General features: G+C 36.4%; 1 protein-coding gene across 6 annotated transcripts in view; it reads left to right on the top strand.

Moving 5' to 3' along the window:
- LTBP2 (latent transforming growth factor beta binding protein 2) overlaps positions 1 to 16,236 on the top strand; it is a 121,280-nt gene that overhangs the window by 60,676 nt on the left and 44,368 nt on the right. For 3 of the 6 annotated variants that reach the window (XM_088145327.1, XM_088145330.1, XM_088145329.1), the window contains 7 exons: positions 4,609 to 4,731; positions 6,063 to 6,227; positions 7,221 to 7,454; positions 8,423 to 8,442; positions 11,872 to 11,911; positions 15,516 to 15,641; positions 15,937 to 16,065. In XM_088145327.1, coding sequence (XP_088001453.1) covers positions 4,609 to 4,731; positions 6,063 to 6,227; positions 7,221 to 7,454; positions 8,423 to 8,442; positions 11,872 to 11,911; positions 15,516 to 15,641; positions 15,937 to 16,065 — 837 coding nt within the window. The remainder of the gene's footprint in view (positions 1 to 4,608; positions 4,732 to 6,062; positions 6,228 to 7,220; positions 7,455 to 8,422; positions 8,443 to 11,871; positions 11,912 to 15,515; positions 15,642 to 15,936; positions 16,066 to 16,236) is intronic. The other 3 variants (XM_088145328.1, XM_088145331.1, XM_088145332.1) reach the window with 3 other exon arrangements.

Consider the following 16,236-nt stretch of genomic DNA (forward strand, 5'->3'; position numbering starts at 1 on the left):
TACATTAAAGCAGCCTCATTCAGAGGGAGGTATGTTTTAAAGAATGAAAGCAAAATAATTTACCTTTTTTTAAAAAAGCAAATTTATAGTTAATTAAAATGAAGAAGCAGACAACTTCATATCTCATAAAATGGTATGAATGAAAATGATTACAAACTTTCTGTGGGCAAAAGAACCCATGTGGACGGACTATTATTTGATAAATACAGACAGTAAAATAGATGGGATTTCATATTCTTTTTAGTGAGTGTATTTTATACAGTGTGAGTGAGGCAAGCATCACAATACTAAAGTGCTAGTGTAGAGGAAAGTGTGCTTTGCTGCACTTACATTTAATTTGCAGGAAGTTGTGGCCTAATTTATGCACAGCTGGCTATTTTAAGATTCAGAGATGCCCATCAACAGATTTGTTCAAACCCTTTTTTGCTTTTCTACTCTAAGTATATAAAGCCAGTATTTTGAAAACATAATCTAGAAATATGCCAGTCACAGTGTGGGCTGGTGCACAGTAACCAGATTCACACTGGCTAAGCATTGGGGCTGTGCAGGTTTCAAAAATGATTTGGAATAAATACTTTGGACCTCACTCAAGTGAGAGCACAGCATCTGGCTTCTTTCAGGCTTTCTGTGAGCCTGAATAAAGAAACATCTGCTTTATGGAATTAGCTAATTAAAGTTAATGGGACTTTTAAAATACAGGCAACCTTTTTTCCCCAGTCTTTTGTAGATCTAAGAAAAGACTTTAGCTTAATTCTCAGTCCGAAAAGCAAAAACGTATTTTCATTCCTAGATAAAATTATTGTGATTGGTCCAGTTATGACTGAAAGCATACTGAAGTAGTAGCTTCTGTCGCTGCTGACAAGGCAAACAACTGTTAGCCTAGGAAGTATTCTGAAGAAAAATAGATCTGAAGCAACTGGTAGACTAGGATTCCTCCAGCACAAATCTATATATTGTGCACACTTTACCTGTCTACAGCATCCATGTTGATTTGGTCTTTTTTAGCATTTGTTGCCACTGTTCTTTGTAACCATGGTTTTGAGCTAGTTTGACTAGTGAGTTGGTTTATTTCAGGATATGGAGATAATACGGCTTTGGTACAGGATCAGTTTAACTATGATGGTGCACACTTTAAGCAGCCTTCTCCAAATTGATGTTCTCCAAAAGTATTGGGATTACAACTCCCAGACTTCTCAACTAGCATGTCTTTTTCTATGGAATATATCAGTGACATGTGTTCTTACACTACACTTGTTCACATCTGCTTTCAGAACAAAGAAAGTCCTGTTATATGGGAAGGGAGCGATGACCACGGCCCAGCTCATCTAGACATGGAAATACTTTATCTTGGATTGTGGGTCTAGAATCAGCACATGCCATCCCTGGGTTAGGTAGTTTTGTCACTGTAATTGTAATCTCCATGTTTGTTTGCTTGTTTTTAAGTCCTTCTATTACCTGCAAGAGTGCAAACCTGTGGAATAATGTCCTTTAAAAATTAATTCTTCAGGTTTGTTTTACATTTCAGTATTTTTTACATTTAAAACCCTCTGATCTCCTGCCCATAAACCCATTTCTCCCACGTAATTAGCTTTTTGTTAGCCTTGACCACATGGGGTGAAAAGGATTTATTCACTTCTTTTATTCTTTGCCATTCAGTAGCATCTCACTCCTCCATGACTCAAAGAAGATACAGTTTTCCCTGCCTGACTCTCCGATAGGCAGGCAGGAAGTTCTCTTCCTGTACCCATCTTCAGCACTGATGGTCTTTGAAACGTTTCCCTCCAATAAGAACTATAATATTGCAAAATTGAGGCATACTGTATCAATAGTGAACTGAAGGCTCAAACATACAAAAGAATAATTGTAACAGAAGATTGGGTAAAAACAAAATTTTGAGAGACAAAAGCATTAGGAGAACAGATTGGGGATTGAACTGTATGCCTTGTATGTGATTCAGATGTTATATTGGCAGAATAAAGACCCATAGATTGGGCCAAATATAAACCAGGAATCAGTTCTGAATAATAAATATAAATAGTGCAGAGTCCAGTATAATATAAAGTTAAAATAAATATTAAAACGTTTCTCAGCAGCTACAGGGAACATTTACCACAACACATAGCAAATTTCCTATAACTCTAATAACCATGCATACTTGGTTGCATTATGCAAACATTATGCATACATGGTTGCATAACATGTAAGCTTCAGACTACAAATGCTAAAAAAATCCTACAGGATAATAGTTTGATTATAATTTAACTATATTATCCTATAGGATAATTATGTGATAATCTTTAGGAGAAATAAATTATGAAAATGATGCAACAGTCTTTGTTAGGATAACCTATGTTAAAGATGTGAAATCTTCAAGAAGAATGGGGAGATAGCTACAATCCATTGAGCATGATTGTATAAATGTGCCAATTTGCATGTTTGTATTAGTGCAATACAAGTTAATCTTCATTTACATCACACCAGTTAAACTAGGTAAAGTAGCATGGAGATGATGATGATGGTGATGTTGATGATGATGGTTGGTCACCCAGTCAGCCAGATGTTTAGACTCGATTTGGCATTTTTATCCACCTATCAAGTCCTTCCCAAGGACCTGGGATAGGCAGATGTTATTGTTTGATGGTGTTAAAGGCATCATTGCAGGATATAAGCTGTTCCAAGTAAAGCTGCCTTTTGCAATTGACTGATGGTGATTTTGTCAATGCCAATGGTGTTCAAGTGGTGCTCCAGAAGTTTTGGGATTGCATCTAGGGCTCCTATAACTATCAGTACTATCTTTGCTTTCTTTTGCCATAGTCGTTCTACTTCTATTTGCAGGTCTTTGTATCTTGTGATTTTCTCCAGTTCTTTCTTTTCTATTCTGCCGTCTCCAGGTATTGCAGTGTCCACTATCCAAACTTTTTTGTCTTTCTGATCAACCGTTGTTAAGTCTGGGGTGTTGTGTGGCAGGTGCTTGTCTGTTTGAATTCTAAAGTCCCAGAGCACTTTAGCTTCTTCATTTTCTATTACTTTGTCTGTTTTGTGGCCCCACCAGTTCTTGCTTGCAGGCAAATGGTATTTCTTGCAGATATTCCAATGTACCATTGTTGCTACTTTGTCATGCTGTTGTTTGTAGTCAGTCTGTGTGATCTTCTTGCAGCAGCTAACTAGGTGGTCCACTGTTTCTTCAGCTTCTTTGCAGAGGCGGCATTTGCTGTCTGTTGCTGTCTTCTCAGTTCTGGCTTTATACGCATTTGTTTTTATGCAGGCTTGGTTTTATGCAGCCAAAATTAGCCCCTCTATCTCTTTCTTCAACTTTCCTGCTCTTAGCCATTGCCAGGTCTTGCTATTATCTGCTTTGCCTGCTAGTTTTTTTGTGTACTGGCCATGTAATACTTTGCTTTCCATGTCTCTTTTCTATTTTTCATTTGGTCTTTCTTGTAGGCCAGTTTGGTTTCTTTGGTATTCAATAAGCCTTCATGGTATACTAGCTTCAGTGCATCTTCTTCACTGTCCTTCAGATATTCTTCCAATGCCCTTTTTATTTCTTCAACTGTCTGGTGTACTTGCAACATTCCACACCCACCTATGATCCTTGGTAAGTAGAGTCTGTCAACGTTGCTGCATGGATGAAAGGCATGATTCGTTGTCATTATTTTTCTGGTCTTCCTATCCAGGACTTTTAGTTCAGCTTGAGCCCAGTCCACTATTCCAGCTGTATATCTAATGACTGGAATTGCCCAGGTGTTAATTGCCTTGATGCTATTTCTGCCACTGAGTTTGGATTTTAAGTTCTTCTTCACTCTCATGATGTATTCACTACTAACCTTCTTCTTGATTTCAGTGTGCTTGATGTTGTCAGCCTGAAGGATGCCCAGGTATTTGTAGTGATCTTCTTCATCCAGACTCTTGATGTTATTTGCACTGGGCATCTTGATTCCTTCAGTTTTCACTATTTTCCCCCTGTTGATGGTTGTTGTTGTTGTTGTTGTTGTTATTATGTTTGTATGCCACCCAACTCCCAATGATTTTAGTTGTACAAAAAGCCAATTTATTCAACCAAGTGTTCAAAATATTACTCTGTAATTAGAATCCTATCCATCCTGTGCCTTGCATCTTATTGAATAAAAGGTATTGTCCAATAAATATTTGCATGTTCTATATTTTTCATTCTTTCTTGCTATTTTCTTTTAAATGCTTGGAGGTTTGGGAAGATGCTGCAGACTTAATGGTTCTTCTCTTTTTGTTGGAAATATTTTACGTGCCGCTGCAGGGCATTGGTCAGGTTACATGGATCATTTATATTGATTAATAAGATATTTTGCAATTACCTAGATTTCATTTAAATATAAAGAAAAAAATCCTGATGATAAGATCTGTACAACAGGGGAAAGTATTTCTATAGAGATTGTGGGTTCTCCATTTTTGGAGGTTTAAAGAAAAGGTTAGAAAGCCACCGTACCTCTCATGGATGACGTTTTTGGTTTCCTGCACATTGTAGGGGGTTGGACTAGATGTTCCTTATGGTCCTTACAACTGTACAGTTCTTTAATTCCATGATTCTATGATTACTGAAGCCTGGTTAATTTCATTTGCTCTCTTTACTTACAGATATTAATGAATGTATGATTCAAGGTGTATGTAAAGATGCAGAATGTATGAACACCCGTGGCAGCTTCGTCTGTACTTGTAAGCCTGGTACTATGTTGGACCCATCACGCAGTCACTGTATTTGTAAGTCCTAAATGGTTTGCCTGTCCATAAACAGTTTTTCAGTTGCTACTGTTTCAAAGTTAAGTTACAATAAATTGGAAGAACTGAATAATAGCAAAAGGATTAATCCTCTGTGTGTGTGTGGCATATTATAATATTAATATATATATTAATATATATTTATTTATGGAGATAAATTTAATAAATAAATAAATATAATATTAATATATACTATTACTATTACTTATTATTTATTATATATTAATACTCTCTCTCTCTGTCCTATATCATATTAATATGATGTAGTAGTTATTTTCCCTGAAGGAAACTACAGATGCTTTCCCTTCTTGTTTAAGCAGAAGTGACAATATTAAGAGAGGCTTGCCACTGGCTCGTTTTGAGTAAGGGGTGTCCCTTTCTGAAAATGACTCCCTCATTTTTTCCTTCAGTCCTATTAGTTGTTTGTTAAATTTATAGCATAGTTTCCAATAAAAATGCTTTATAGACACCTTTACTATAGCTGTTTGTAGTAATAAAAATGCAACAATATGTGAACTATTGGAAATAAGAAGCATAAAGCATTATAAAATTGTACTGAGCATCTAAAAATGGCTACCCATTAAAACTTCATCAAAGTAGATAGTATATGAAAATACAGAGCATTTTTCAGACTGCTTAAGATAAATTATTCAGTAGCTTGGTTGAATGAGCTAAGTTTAAGCTAAAAATGACATTATTTAACACATCGGAAACTTTGCAATCACAGTTCATTTACAGCGAAGGATCCTGCTAAATTGTTAACTAAAATCTGAAGTCATATAGTCTTGTTACAAATGCATAGATTTAAACAGTTATATTATTTCACTCATAATGATTATAATGTAGCTACTGTATCAACTCAATTGTTTGCCAGCATCCTAAAGCAAGAGATGTCTGGATTGGTATCTTAAATAGATTAATCTTCTAATCAGCTGTTCAGCTTATAGCATAATGAATGCAACATTTTAAATGCTTTCTTGTTCTGAATGAATGGCAGCATTAAAATGTTCTTTGTTTCTTTGCATTCACTTTCTGCTTTGGTGAAATAATTGGGTAGGAACATCAAGATAGCAAAAAAAAAAAAAAAAGTCTATGAACATGAACCTATATTTATTTATTCAGAAGTATGTACTACTGTTTCCAAAGTGGTACACTTCCAGAGATATGTGGCTTTTTATCTGGATGAGGACCCCGCTGAGCACAGGAGGATTAACTTTAGAGATCTTCCTGAACTGCAAAGATTCTGTGCTTTTATTTGATTTTTCAGAAATTGGCAACTATATCTGAAGAAATAATCCATCATTTTGTTTCAGCGGATAAGGCAGTTTCCACAGAACAAGGGTTGTGCTATCGCTCGGTGATAGAAGGAAAGTGTACTCTGCCACTTAATCAGCGGATCACCAAACAGATCTGCTGCTGCAGTCGTGTTGGCAAAGGATGGGGGAGAAACTGTGAGATATGCCCGTTGTTGGGCTCTGGTAAGAACTCTGCTTTCTTGTTTGAACCATATTATTTCTAGTCTTGTCCAGTTATGTTACATCCTGAGATTGTGCTAAATGTTTTGGTACCATGTTCTCTGCCAAAAGCTGGGTTTCAAAAGCATTGTACGTATAGAGATTTGCCTCTTTGTCATCCACAGGACCTTGCCTTGAGTCAGAGTGGATATGCAGTACTACCGAAAGGTAGCTTAAGGCTCCAAAAACCTACTCTAGCATGACAAAATAGGGAAAATAGAGAAGTATGGCTTTTCAGGGTATAGATTGATGCCCTCCAGATGTTTGGGCAGCAAACTCCATTATGGGGAATTATAAGAGATGTAGCTGCACTAATCTGGCAGCCAACAGAGGGAAGACGACTGCTATAGATACACCTGCCATAAAACACTACCTTAGAGGAAGAGTATTCTCTTTCCTGTGATTCTCTTCATCTTTCTGCAGTAGAGGAACAGAGTGAGAATTTCTGTGTCATTATGTTCTCTTATCAGCACTCACTGAAAGACCAGGCACAGTTTCTAGTATCAGTTAATAGGAGGCTATATTTACAAATAACACACCTAGCCCTGCAAACATTTCTTTTTGCTGGAGACTTCCATTTTTCAGTTCTGGTTCCAAGTGGGTGTAACCTAAACATGTTCTCCTGCAATGCTTTGATTGTGGAAGTTATCTAAATAGACTAAGGAGAGGAAATGTGTCCTAACACATCCTATATGTGTAACTGAAAGAACAACACTTTGTACTAGTGAATTAGATTGTTTGAGATTGTAGATCTTAGCTATTTCTTATTCTTTTTGTTGCTGCTGCTGCTGCTGCTGCTGCTGCTGCTGCTTCTTCTTCTTCTTCTTCTTCTTCTTCTTCTTCTTCTTCTTCTTCTTCTTCTTCTTCTTCTTCTTCTTCTTCTTCTTCTTCTTCTTCTTCTTCTTCTTCTTCTTTTGTATTATTTAATTCAAATCTTGTTCCTGGCTACTTTTACAGAAACATTTAAGGAGATTTGCCCTGCAGGCCATGGCTACACTTATGCCAGCTCAGACATTCGGATGTCCTTGAGGAAGGCAGGAATTGATGAGCTCCCCCCACTCAGCTCAGAGGAGCAAAGGGGACATAGTGATCAGAGGTCTAACTGGACAATTAGACAGAAGGAAGTGCAGGAGGTCTTGAATGGTGGTGCTATAGATATTTTTCCCCCAACTGACATCCCAGCAGGAAAAGGTAAGTGTCATACATTAATTTCTTTGGTGAATTCCAAGGATGCCACAGAATTCTGTTTGAACTTTTCCAGAATGATTGTTGGGGGAGATGGGCAGCATACAAATTTATAGATAAATAGATAGATAGATAGATAGATAGATAGATAGATAGATAGATAGATAGAATCTTAGGCTCTAATTTCAATGAATAATTCCTTTGATTATAGCCCTTTAATTAATCAAAAATCAATTTAATTTAATTTTTATTTATGATATTCTGGACCACATTACATTGCATATTTACAAACAGTCTTAGAATATCAGATGATTATGAAACAAAACTGGGAGATGTGGCTAGTACTTTAGAGGAGAGAATGGAGATTAAAAAGATCTAGGCTAGGTTGAACAGTGGGCTGAAATGAATAGGATAGAATTTGACAGGGAGGAATATAAAATTCTGCTTCTGAGTAGGAAAAATAAGAAACATGCATATAGGGTAGAGAGATCTGACTTGGCAATAGTACAAGTATCTGGATGTTGTTGTCAACCACAAATTAAGTACGAGCCAGCATTGTGAAGCAGTGGCTGAAAGGCTAATTCTATCTTGTGGCACATTAAGTGGCACTAAGTTCAGATCACAGGAAGTAGTTGTTCCATTCTGCCCTAGCAGACCCAACCTGGAATTCTGTGGCCAGTTCTGGACACTATAGTTCAAAAAGGAGCCGATATATTGGAACACGTTCAGAGGAGGGCTATCAAGATAGTGAGGGGTCTGGAAACCAAGCTCTATGAGGAACAATTAAAGGATCTGGGTAAGTTTACCTTACAGCTGAGATGACTAAGGGGAGAGATAATAGCACTCTTCAAAAATTGAAAGGTTATATAGAAGAGGGAGAAGATTTATTCCCACTCAGTTACCAGTTCTGACCTGCAAATATACTTGGCATGCAAAGAAGAACTATATTCTAACAGCCTTTTGTCATTTTACAGCAGAATCCCAAGAAGATCAGGTGAGTAAAAAAAAAATTACTAGCAAATCTATATTTGGGAAAGGATTTATTTATTGTTAGATTTATATCTTTCATTCAGTAATTCAAGGTGGTGTACACAGTGCTCCTATTTTTCCCCATAGTAACAACCTGTAAGGTAGATTTGACTGAGAGAAAGTGGTGGGGCCAAAGTCATCCAGTGAGTTTCCATGGCCAAGGGCAGGCTAGAATTTGGGTCACACTGTTCCTAGTTTACCACTTTAACTACTATACCACACTGGTTCCCATGTTTACATGCTGATAATCTGCATCAAGCATGGACTATTTTTAAAAAATAAATTTGCTTTTCAAAGAAATGCTTTCTGATATATATCAAAAACATTTATTTGAAAAGATATATTTTCCTACTGTGGGCAGATGCAATTACCTTACAAATTCATATTTTTTGCACAATGGAGGTGAAATATTCAACCTAAAAATATTAGAAAGATCTTGTAAAAGTAATATATTGATTAGTTCAGAGTAGAGAGTAATCAAATATATTTTAGTAGAAAGCTTGAAAAATAATGTATTAATCAAGTAGGATAATGAATTTCTTAGTAGTTCATAACTGCAAAACAATGTGTGTTTTTTTAAAAAAATGTCATTAAAAAAATATTTAGTCAGTTTGTATGGCAGCTCAACTCACAGTTGTGAATCAGAGCAGCTGACATAGGAATAAAAACATAAGTGGACAAATTTTAAAATGTTGCTTAAATAAACATCTTACTTTATTGGTCAAAGTATCAGTATTTAAGTTATTCTTTTTGAAGGGAGGGAAATTTATTTAATACCATACACAACAGCAGAAAACATCCTGTCAACATATGAATACAGTTCACCTGTTTTGCATTTTATTGATGTAATTATAAAAAGATTTATAACAAGAAAAAAGAAGCCTGTTATTACTTTGTTATAAATCTCTTCAGTCATTAAAAATATAATTACTGCTTAATTGGCAGAACTGTCAACAGTTGAATTAGAGAAAGATTGACAGTTTTGTAACCCAAAAAGTGGTTAAAAGATAATAAATAATAGAATCATACCATTCTTCTTTTAACAGAAAGAGAACATAAATTTCAATAGTGAAAGATTAAATAGATTCAGTTGCTTTATTTACAATATAAGGATTACACTGACTGTGGAAATATTGTATTTTTAAACACATTGGGAAGAAAGAATATTGGCTTCATTTATGTTTGGTTTCTCCATGTGGATTTTTTGGGTACCTATTTGATTTCGCACTGCTTCCTCTTCCACTTCAGTGCCTATCTGGTGATTTGCTGATAGCAACAGCCATATGTATTTGAAAGGCGCTGGAGCTGAAAATCAGAAAAATCAGTGGCTCAATTCAGACACAAGCAGAATCCCTACAAGTGATTTTTAAATTTTTTAAAATCTTTTTTTGGTTATCTTTTAGAATTATTATTAATTGATTATTAATTATTATTAGAATTGATTATCTTTTAGAATCATTCAATTGTTGTGTGAATATAACAGTAATGAGGACAGGCTTTGCATTGCCTCAGTGATGGCTGAATGATGTTAGAAGATACTATAATTCACTAATTCTCTGGCCACAAAACACATTTGATTAAATTTTTAATGCTTTTTTTACATCTCTTGAAGGCAAGTTGGAATCTCATTGTTTTTTTCCAGCATATTTAAGAGCAATTGCCTTCCTGGGTAACTGCCTAAGATTAACATTTTTAGATCTCAGAAACAAACAAACAAACAAACAAAATCAACACCCCCCCCCATCAGATTCAGACTATGAACTGATTTAAATATTTCTGGCACTCAAAAAGCTGTTTTGTAGAACTTCTATACTCCAATTGAAACAATTCCTGTAAATATGGCAACCACAAGAGATTGGTCATCTTCTGCATACAGAAAGTTCAAACTTGTAGATTTTTTTCTTGTATGCTTGAGCATGAATCTCATCCAGTTCCTCCTGTCAGGCTCTCAGCTCTTTTTTCATATTAGCTCCTCAAGGCTTTTAATTTTCTTTTCTTATGATTCAACAGCAGTTCTTTGCTCTTTTTCATTTTTCCCTATATCACCATACTTTCTAAGACATCCACTTTTGAAGCATAATGTAGACTGCAACATGAACAAAAGCTCATCATTAGTAATTTCTTTTGCTGTGATATTAGAAGATAATTCTGGAGCAATGTTTCTTAACCTTGGCAACTTTAAGATGTATGGACTTCAACTCCCAGTATTCTCCAGCCAGCATGTTGGTCCATACATCCTAAAATAACCAAGGCTGAGAAAAACTTCTCTAGGGTAAAAGTCACCAGAATCACTCTCTGTACATCTTCTATCTGATGATTGAAGTTTCAGCTCAAACATCCTCTTGGGAGAAGTATTTTGTCATGGAAGAAGCTGGAACTGGGACAGATTCCCTACGGAAGCGGGTTCATTTGGGGAGAAGATGGTTATTTCTTTTATTCATGAAGCATCTGGTATCTTCAAAATTCCATAAGCAATGGAAAACAATTAATATTTATGCTTACTGGTTGTTTGATAAGCAGTGAAAACACTATTTTCAACAGCTGATGGAGGGAAAGAGAAACACTAGTTTCGCACATCATCATTTTGTCAGAAGTCAGAAGAACCTTAGTTTGCTCAATTGCCGCAGGTGAGGAGAATCTTAGTTTGCTCAGTTCAGACATCACAGCAGATGATAGATATGCAAACCAGAAAAGGGACAAGAGAATGCATCCAGAAAGGCAGGGACTGTAAAGGAGGAAAAACGTATAGCTTTTATGCTTTAGAAGAAAAACGTAAAGTTTATAGTGCCATCTAATTTGGGAACTGTTCATGTGATTCTGAGTCCCACACAGCAACAATTTTTTCATCTATTTTCTACAGCTTGCCAGTGATGAGGAAGAGAGGTATTTTTATTCTTTGTAGTGCTGTTTACCACCGAAAAGGTCATTGGGCAGGCAGCATCAATAGTGGGTGTAGACCAGTGTTTCTCAACCTTGGGAACTTTAAGATGTGTGGACTTCAACTCCCAGAATTCCCCAGCCAGCCCATGGGGAATTCTGGGAGTTGAAGTCCACACATCTTAAAGTTCCCAAGGTTGAGAAACACTGGTGTAGACTGATCTGATGAAAAATGTTTGTAGAATTGTAAAGGTCAGTTTCTCACTGACTCACTCATATATGCACGCATACACACACACACACTTTACCATGTGCCATTCCATATCTATATCTATATTCTATATCAAGCTGGACTTAGGTTCATATAAAATTAGGCCACGTCCCCAAATATGCTTACCCAGCAATATATTTAAAAGGAAACTGCTGAAGAAGAAAATTCTTAGATTTGTGGGAATGCATCTCTAACTATTACATATGGTTTGTGTACAGTCACTGTATTTATATGTCTTGTTCATAGGATACAGATGATGCTATCCAAGAAAGTGATACTAATCCAGGTAAATTGCAAAGTACATTTGCTGAATTAGGTATTGATGAGTGAGATTTTAAAAAGTGTAATTGTCAGTATGTTGATTATTTGATGCCTGAGGGGAAAAACAATCAAACAGATCTTCTAAATTCAATCTATAATTTGCTGCATATTTATTGCTGGCGGAAAAGCAGGACAGATGTTGAATCTACTGGGTGGGAGATTATAGACAATATTTTATCTTCTGTATTTTTTTCTGTAAGAGACTAACTTTACAGAATCATCTTTTTAACTGCTTTTTTATACCACAATTGTATACATATTTATCCAGAAGTAAATCCATCTGGACTACTCTGAAGGTGGTATCAGTAAATGATGCTATACGAACATTATTCATATAAAGATAACTGAACAACAGTAATTTAAATATGCATCATGAAGCTTAAGGATGTCATCTAATGGTAAGAATTACATGATACTGGTTCATGTACCAGTATTATTTTTAAAAATTTTGTTACATTTTTCATTGGTAATGTAACAATACATTTGACACTTATAAGCATCCAACATGCATAGCAGCATAGAATAAGGAAATACATATTAGCTTATCAAGGATTAATCCCAGCAAGATGGATTGGTTATTGATTCAAAACCCTTCTGATTCCAAAATAAATCTATCCTTAGATCTGGAAGGGGTTGTGCTCCCTCATAGAGAACAGGTTTGCAGTCTGGGGGTTCTTCTGGATTCATGGCTTCTAGTGAAAGAGCAGGTGGAAGTCCTGGCCAGGAGAGTCTTTGACCAGCTTTAACTTGTGTGACAGTTGCAGCTTTTCCTGGAGGAAGAGAATTTAATGACAGTGTGGACTGTCATTTAATGAGAATACCCTTGTCACCTCATGTGTGGACTACTGCTGTTTATGCTACTTGGAGCTGTTGCTGCAGACCATTCAGAAGCTGCAGCTGGTCCAAAATGCTGCAGTCAGGTAGTCATGGTCTCTGCTCAGTTTGCCTATGTAACACCTCTATTATGGGAGCTGCACTGGTTATCAGAAAGCTTCTGAGTGCAATTTACAATTCTGGTTGTTATCTTTAAAGCCCTATGTGGCTTAGGATCTAGATGTCTTTGTAAGTGCCAGCTCCATGTGAGATCTATGAGGGAGGGCATGTTATGGCTCCCACCTCTGAGGGAATGTTAACATGAAGGGACCTGGAGTCCAAACTTTTTGGTTATGGCTCCCTTCCTCTGAAACAGCTTTCCTCATGAGAGAAGGATGGCCATGTCCCTGTTAATATTCTGGAGGATGGTAAAAATCCTGCTTTTCTTCACCAAGCAGCAGGATGATTGTACTGTTATTTTGACTATACATGTTTGTTATAAGGAATAACAGTAAATATCAAATATGCATGAAGCTCAAGTATAAAAGCTCTAGGAAGAGTGACTGTATTTTATATGTAAAATAGAACAGTTATGAACAGAGACTGGTTTTGATTAATACCAGTGCTGGTCTGTTAAGGGGTAAAATATACATTTGTATCTAAAGTCATGTGCATATTTCAAAGTTTTATCAATACATCTTGTCCAACATTGTATATTGTATAATTTGTATATGTTTCTAAATTATTGTTTTTATCATGCTCTCTTTTTCTGAATGATATTAGGTAAATATCCCAGCTTTTTGGTCAGCTGGTGGATGGGGAGGGCGGATGATGGATCTGGGAGGTTGTCAACACCCCATTTCTGGAACGATTGATGCCATCAGCCCTTGAAGAGGCATTAGATTTTGTAGTCTCCATGTGTTTGTCACTGCCAATTCATCCATATATTGAGATACTTTTTTTTGTAGAAGCTTTCCTTTCTTTCCTTGGGAGAATTCGTCTAAATCTGGATCTATTACTCTATTCATGTCTCCAAGAACAAATAGTTCTCTCCCCTCCACTTCTATGAGCATTTGGAAAAAAACTTTTTAAAAAGATTTCTTGCTGGTCCATTATGAGGTTGTTGCACCTACACATATTACTACTGCAGAAGTAGATTTGCTGCATTGATTGTATTAGATGACTTTTACTATATCTTTGAACTCTATGATTTATTCAGCAGTAAGTTGGACTGAATTATATGTATAAGACTACAGAGTCCAATTGATTATTGGTATTTGTCTAATATGTTTATAGTTTTTGCCTATTTCTCATATCCTTTGTAGTGGATATAACAGAGATTTCCCCCCATTCTCCTGCCAAACAATTTCTACAGTAGCTGTAGATGAAAGTGCTGCTTCAAGAGACACAGCAACTGTATTCACATGTACGTTGACCAGTATTCTAATAAATTATTTCTCATAATCTACTTACAGTGTGCAGCAAGTAAAGAGAGATGCTGCATTTCAAATGGGTTCACACAAAACAGTCACATACAGGAGAATTGCATGATGCTGGTCTAAAAAGAAATTTAACAATTTATTTTATATCAGTTTCACAAGTGATATTAAAATTGATTGTAGCCTTTGTAGTTTTTTCCCTCTAATGAAATCGTACATTGTTTTTAATGTATATTGAATACGTTAATAACACAAATAATGCACTTCAAACTAATAGTTACCTTTACATGCCATCTTACTGAAGGAAATGGATAGATCTTTATGCCAAATCCCAGGATAATTGAGAAAGAGAGGGGAGAAAAAGGATATTAGAATTCCAAGCAGGTTATATACCATATCTCAACAATCTTTCCAACAACCCAGAATCATTACTCCAATATTGCAGATTAGGTTGCTAAGATGAAGAGTAGGCTTGCTCAAGACAATTGTAAGTTCATGACCAAGATGCTGTTTGAGACATCAACTTCCTGATTCACCACTCAGCTATTGTAATAACTCTAACAAGACAGGATCATGTTCAGAATATTCATTTCTGTGCTACACATCTCACAAGTAGCCTTTTTCAAGCAAACATGGGAAGGCTGTATAGAAAATGTAACTCTTCTCGACCATAGAACATCAATGGCAGAGCCGGAAGGCTGTGGCGTCTCTCTTGTCATTTGTTCCAGGGCACACAGTTGAGTCATGGGGTTTTTTTTGGTGAAGTGGGAAGATGTGTGACCTCAGGCGGACATGTGTTTGTTGCTTGGATAACAGCAGCTGTGTTGTTTCAGTCTTGTCTCAATGTCTGGGAGAGCGGCCCCTGCCATTATGCTCTGCACTAAAACGTTCTTGGAAAGAACCCATAGCAAAGACTGTCTCAATACTCTTTTGTCTGTGTTGGTTTGTTTGTGAGCTGGCTGGTTGGTGGGATTTTTGAAGTCTATTGAGAGGTGTGGGTGTTTTTTGAGCTCTTACATATTGCTGGGCTGACTCCAAATTTTCTCCAGTGAATTTGGCATAATCCAAAATAAAGCTATTGAAACAGCAATAAATCTGTGGGTTTTATATAAATCGACCAGGCAAGCTCGGGTCATAACATTTTTATGTTTAGACTGGGTAGTACTGATTCCCTTTTAAGTTATAGCCTTTGCTGTGTCTTGTGAGAATAAATTTCATTAATTAAGGTAAAAATGCCTGCATTTCTCTTGGATTTGGGACAAGAACACATGCACATTTTATTTGTTCCCTGACAGCATTTTTGTTTTTCCTTCTCAGAGATAAATGCATGTTCCTCTTCACCTGATATCTGTGGTCCAGGCACTTGTGTGAACTTTCCTGAAGGATATACCTGCTTGTGTTATCCTGGTTATCAACAGCATCCTAGTCACACCTATTGCATTGGTATTTTAGTTATTTAATTAGTTTTGCTGGCAGAAATAGTCTGTGGCAGTATGGAAGTAATACAAGAAAAACTGTTTAAAATACAGCAGTTGTATAAAGAGAGTCTGGGAAGTAAACAATGTTACCTAATAAGCTATGCATAAGATTTTCATGGGTGATTTTCAGTTCAGCCTTGTACAAACTCGGCTTTTCACTTGTGTGGGACAGCAGTAGCCAGGCCGGCTGGGTGACCACAGAATCCAATAGACAGGGAGGCCAGTTTCAAAAAGTTCTCAACTGTTCTCTCTTGTTTCAGATATTGATGAATGTGAGAGAAATCCATGTGATGGGAAGGGTCACTGTGTCAACACTGAAGGCTCTTATTCTTGTATCTGTTTTTCTGGGTATAGCATTCTCACTTCACAAAACATGCAAACATGTCAGGGTGAGTAATGTTTCTATGCAACCAAAAAATGTAAAAGAAATTCACCACAGATTTCTGTGGGAATAGATCTGCAAGTTCCACTAAACATGTTCCTCTGCGGTCCTGACAGTGGCATCAGGCACAGTCGGTTAGGATCTATCTTTTTTAATAGAAATTTATTTATTAAAAAAT

Source organism: Python bivittatus, unplaced genomic scaffold (genome assembly GCF_059951505.1).
Source record: "Python bivittatus isolate LINGU-HERP-01145 unplaced genomic scaffold, Pbiv_v1 ctg000480_np1212, whole genome shotgun sequence".
In the NCBI taxonomy this organism is placed as follows: Eukaryota; Metazoa; Chordata; class Lepidosauria; order Squamata; family Pythonidae; genus Python; species Python bivittatus.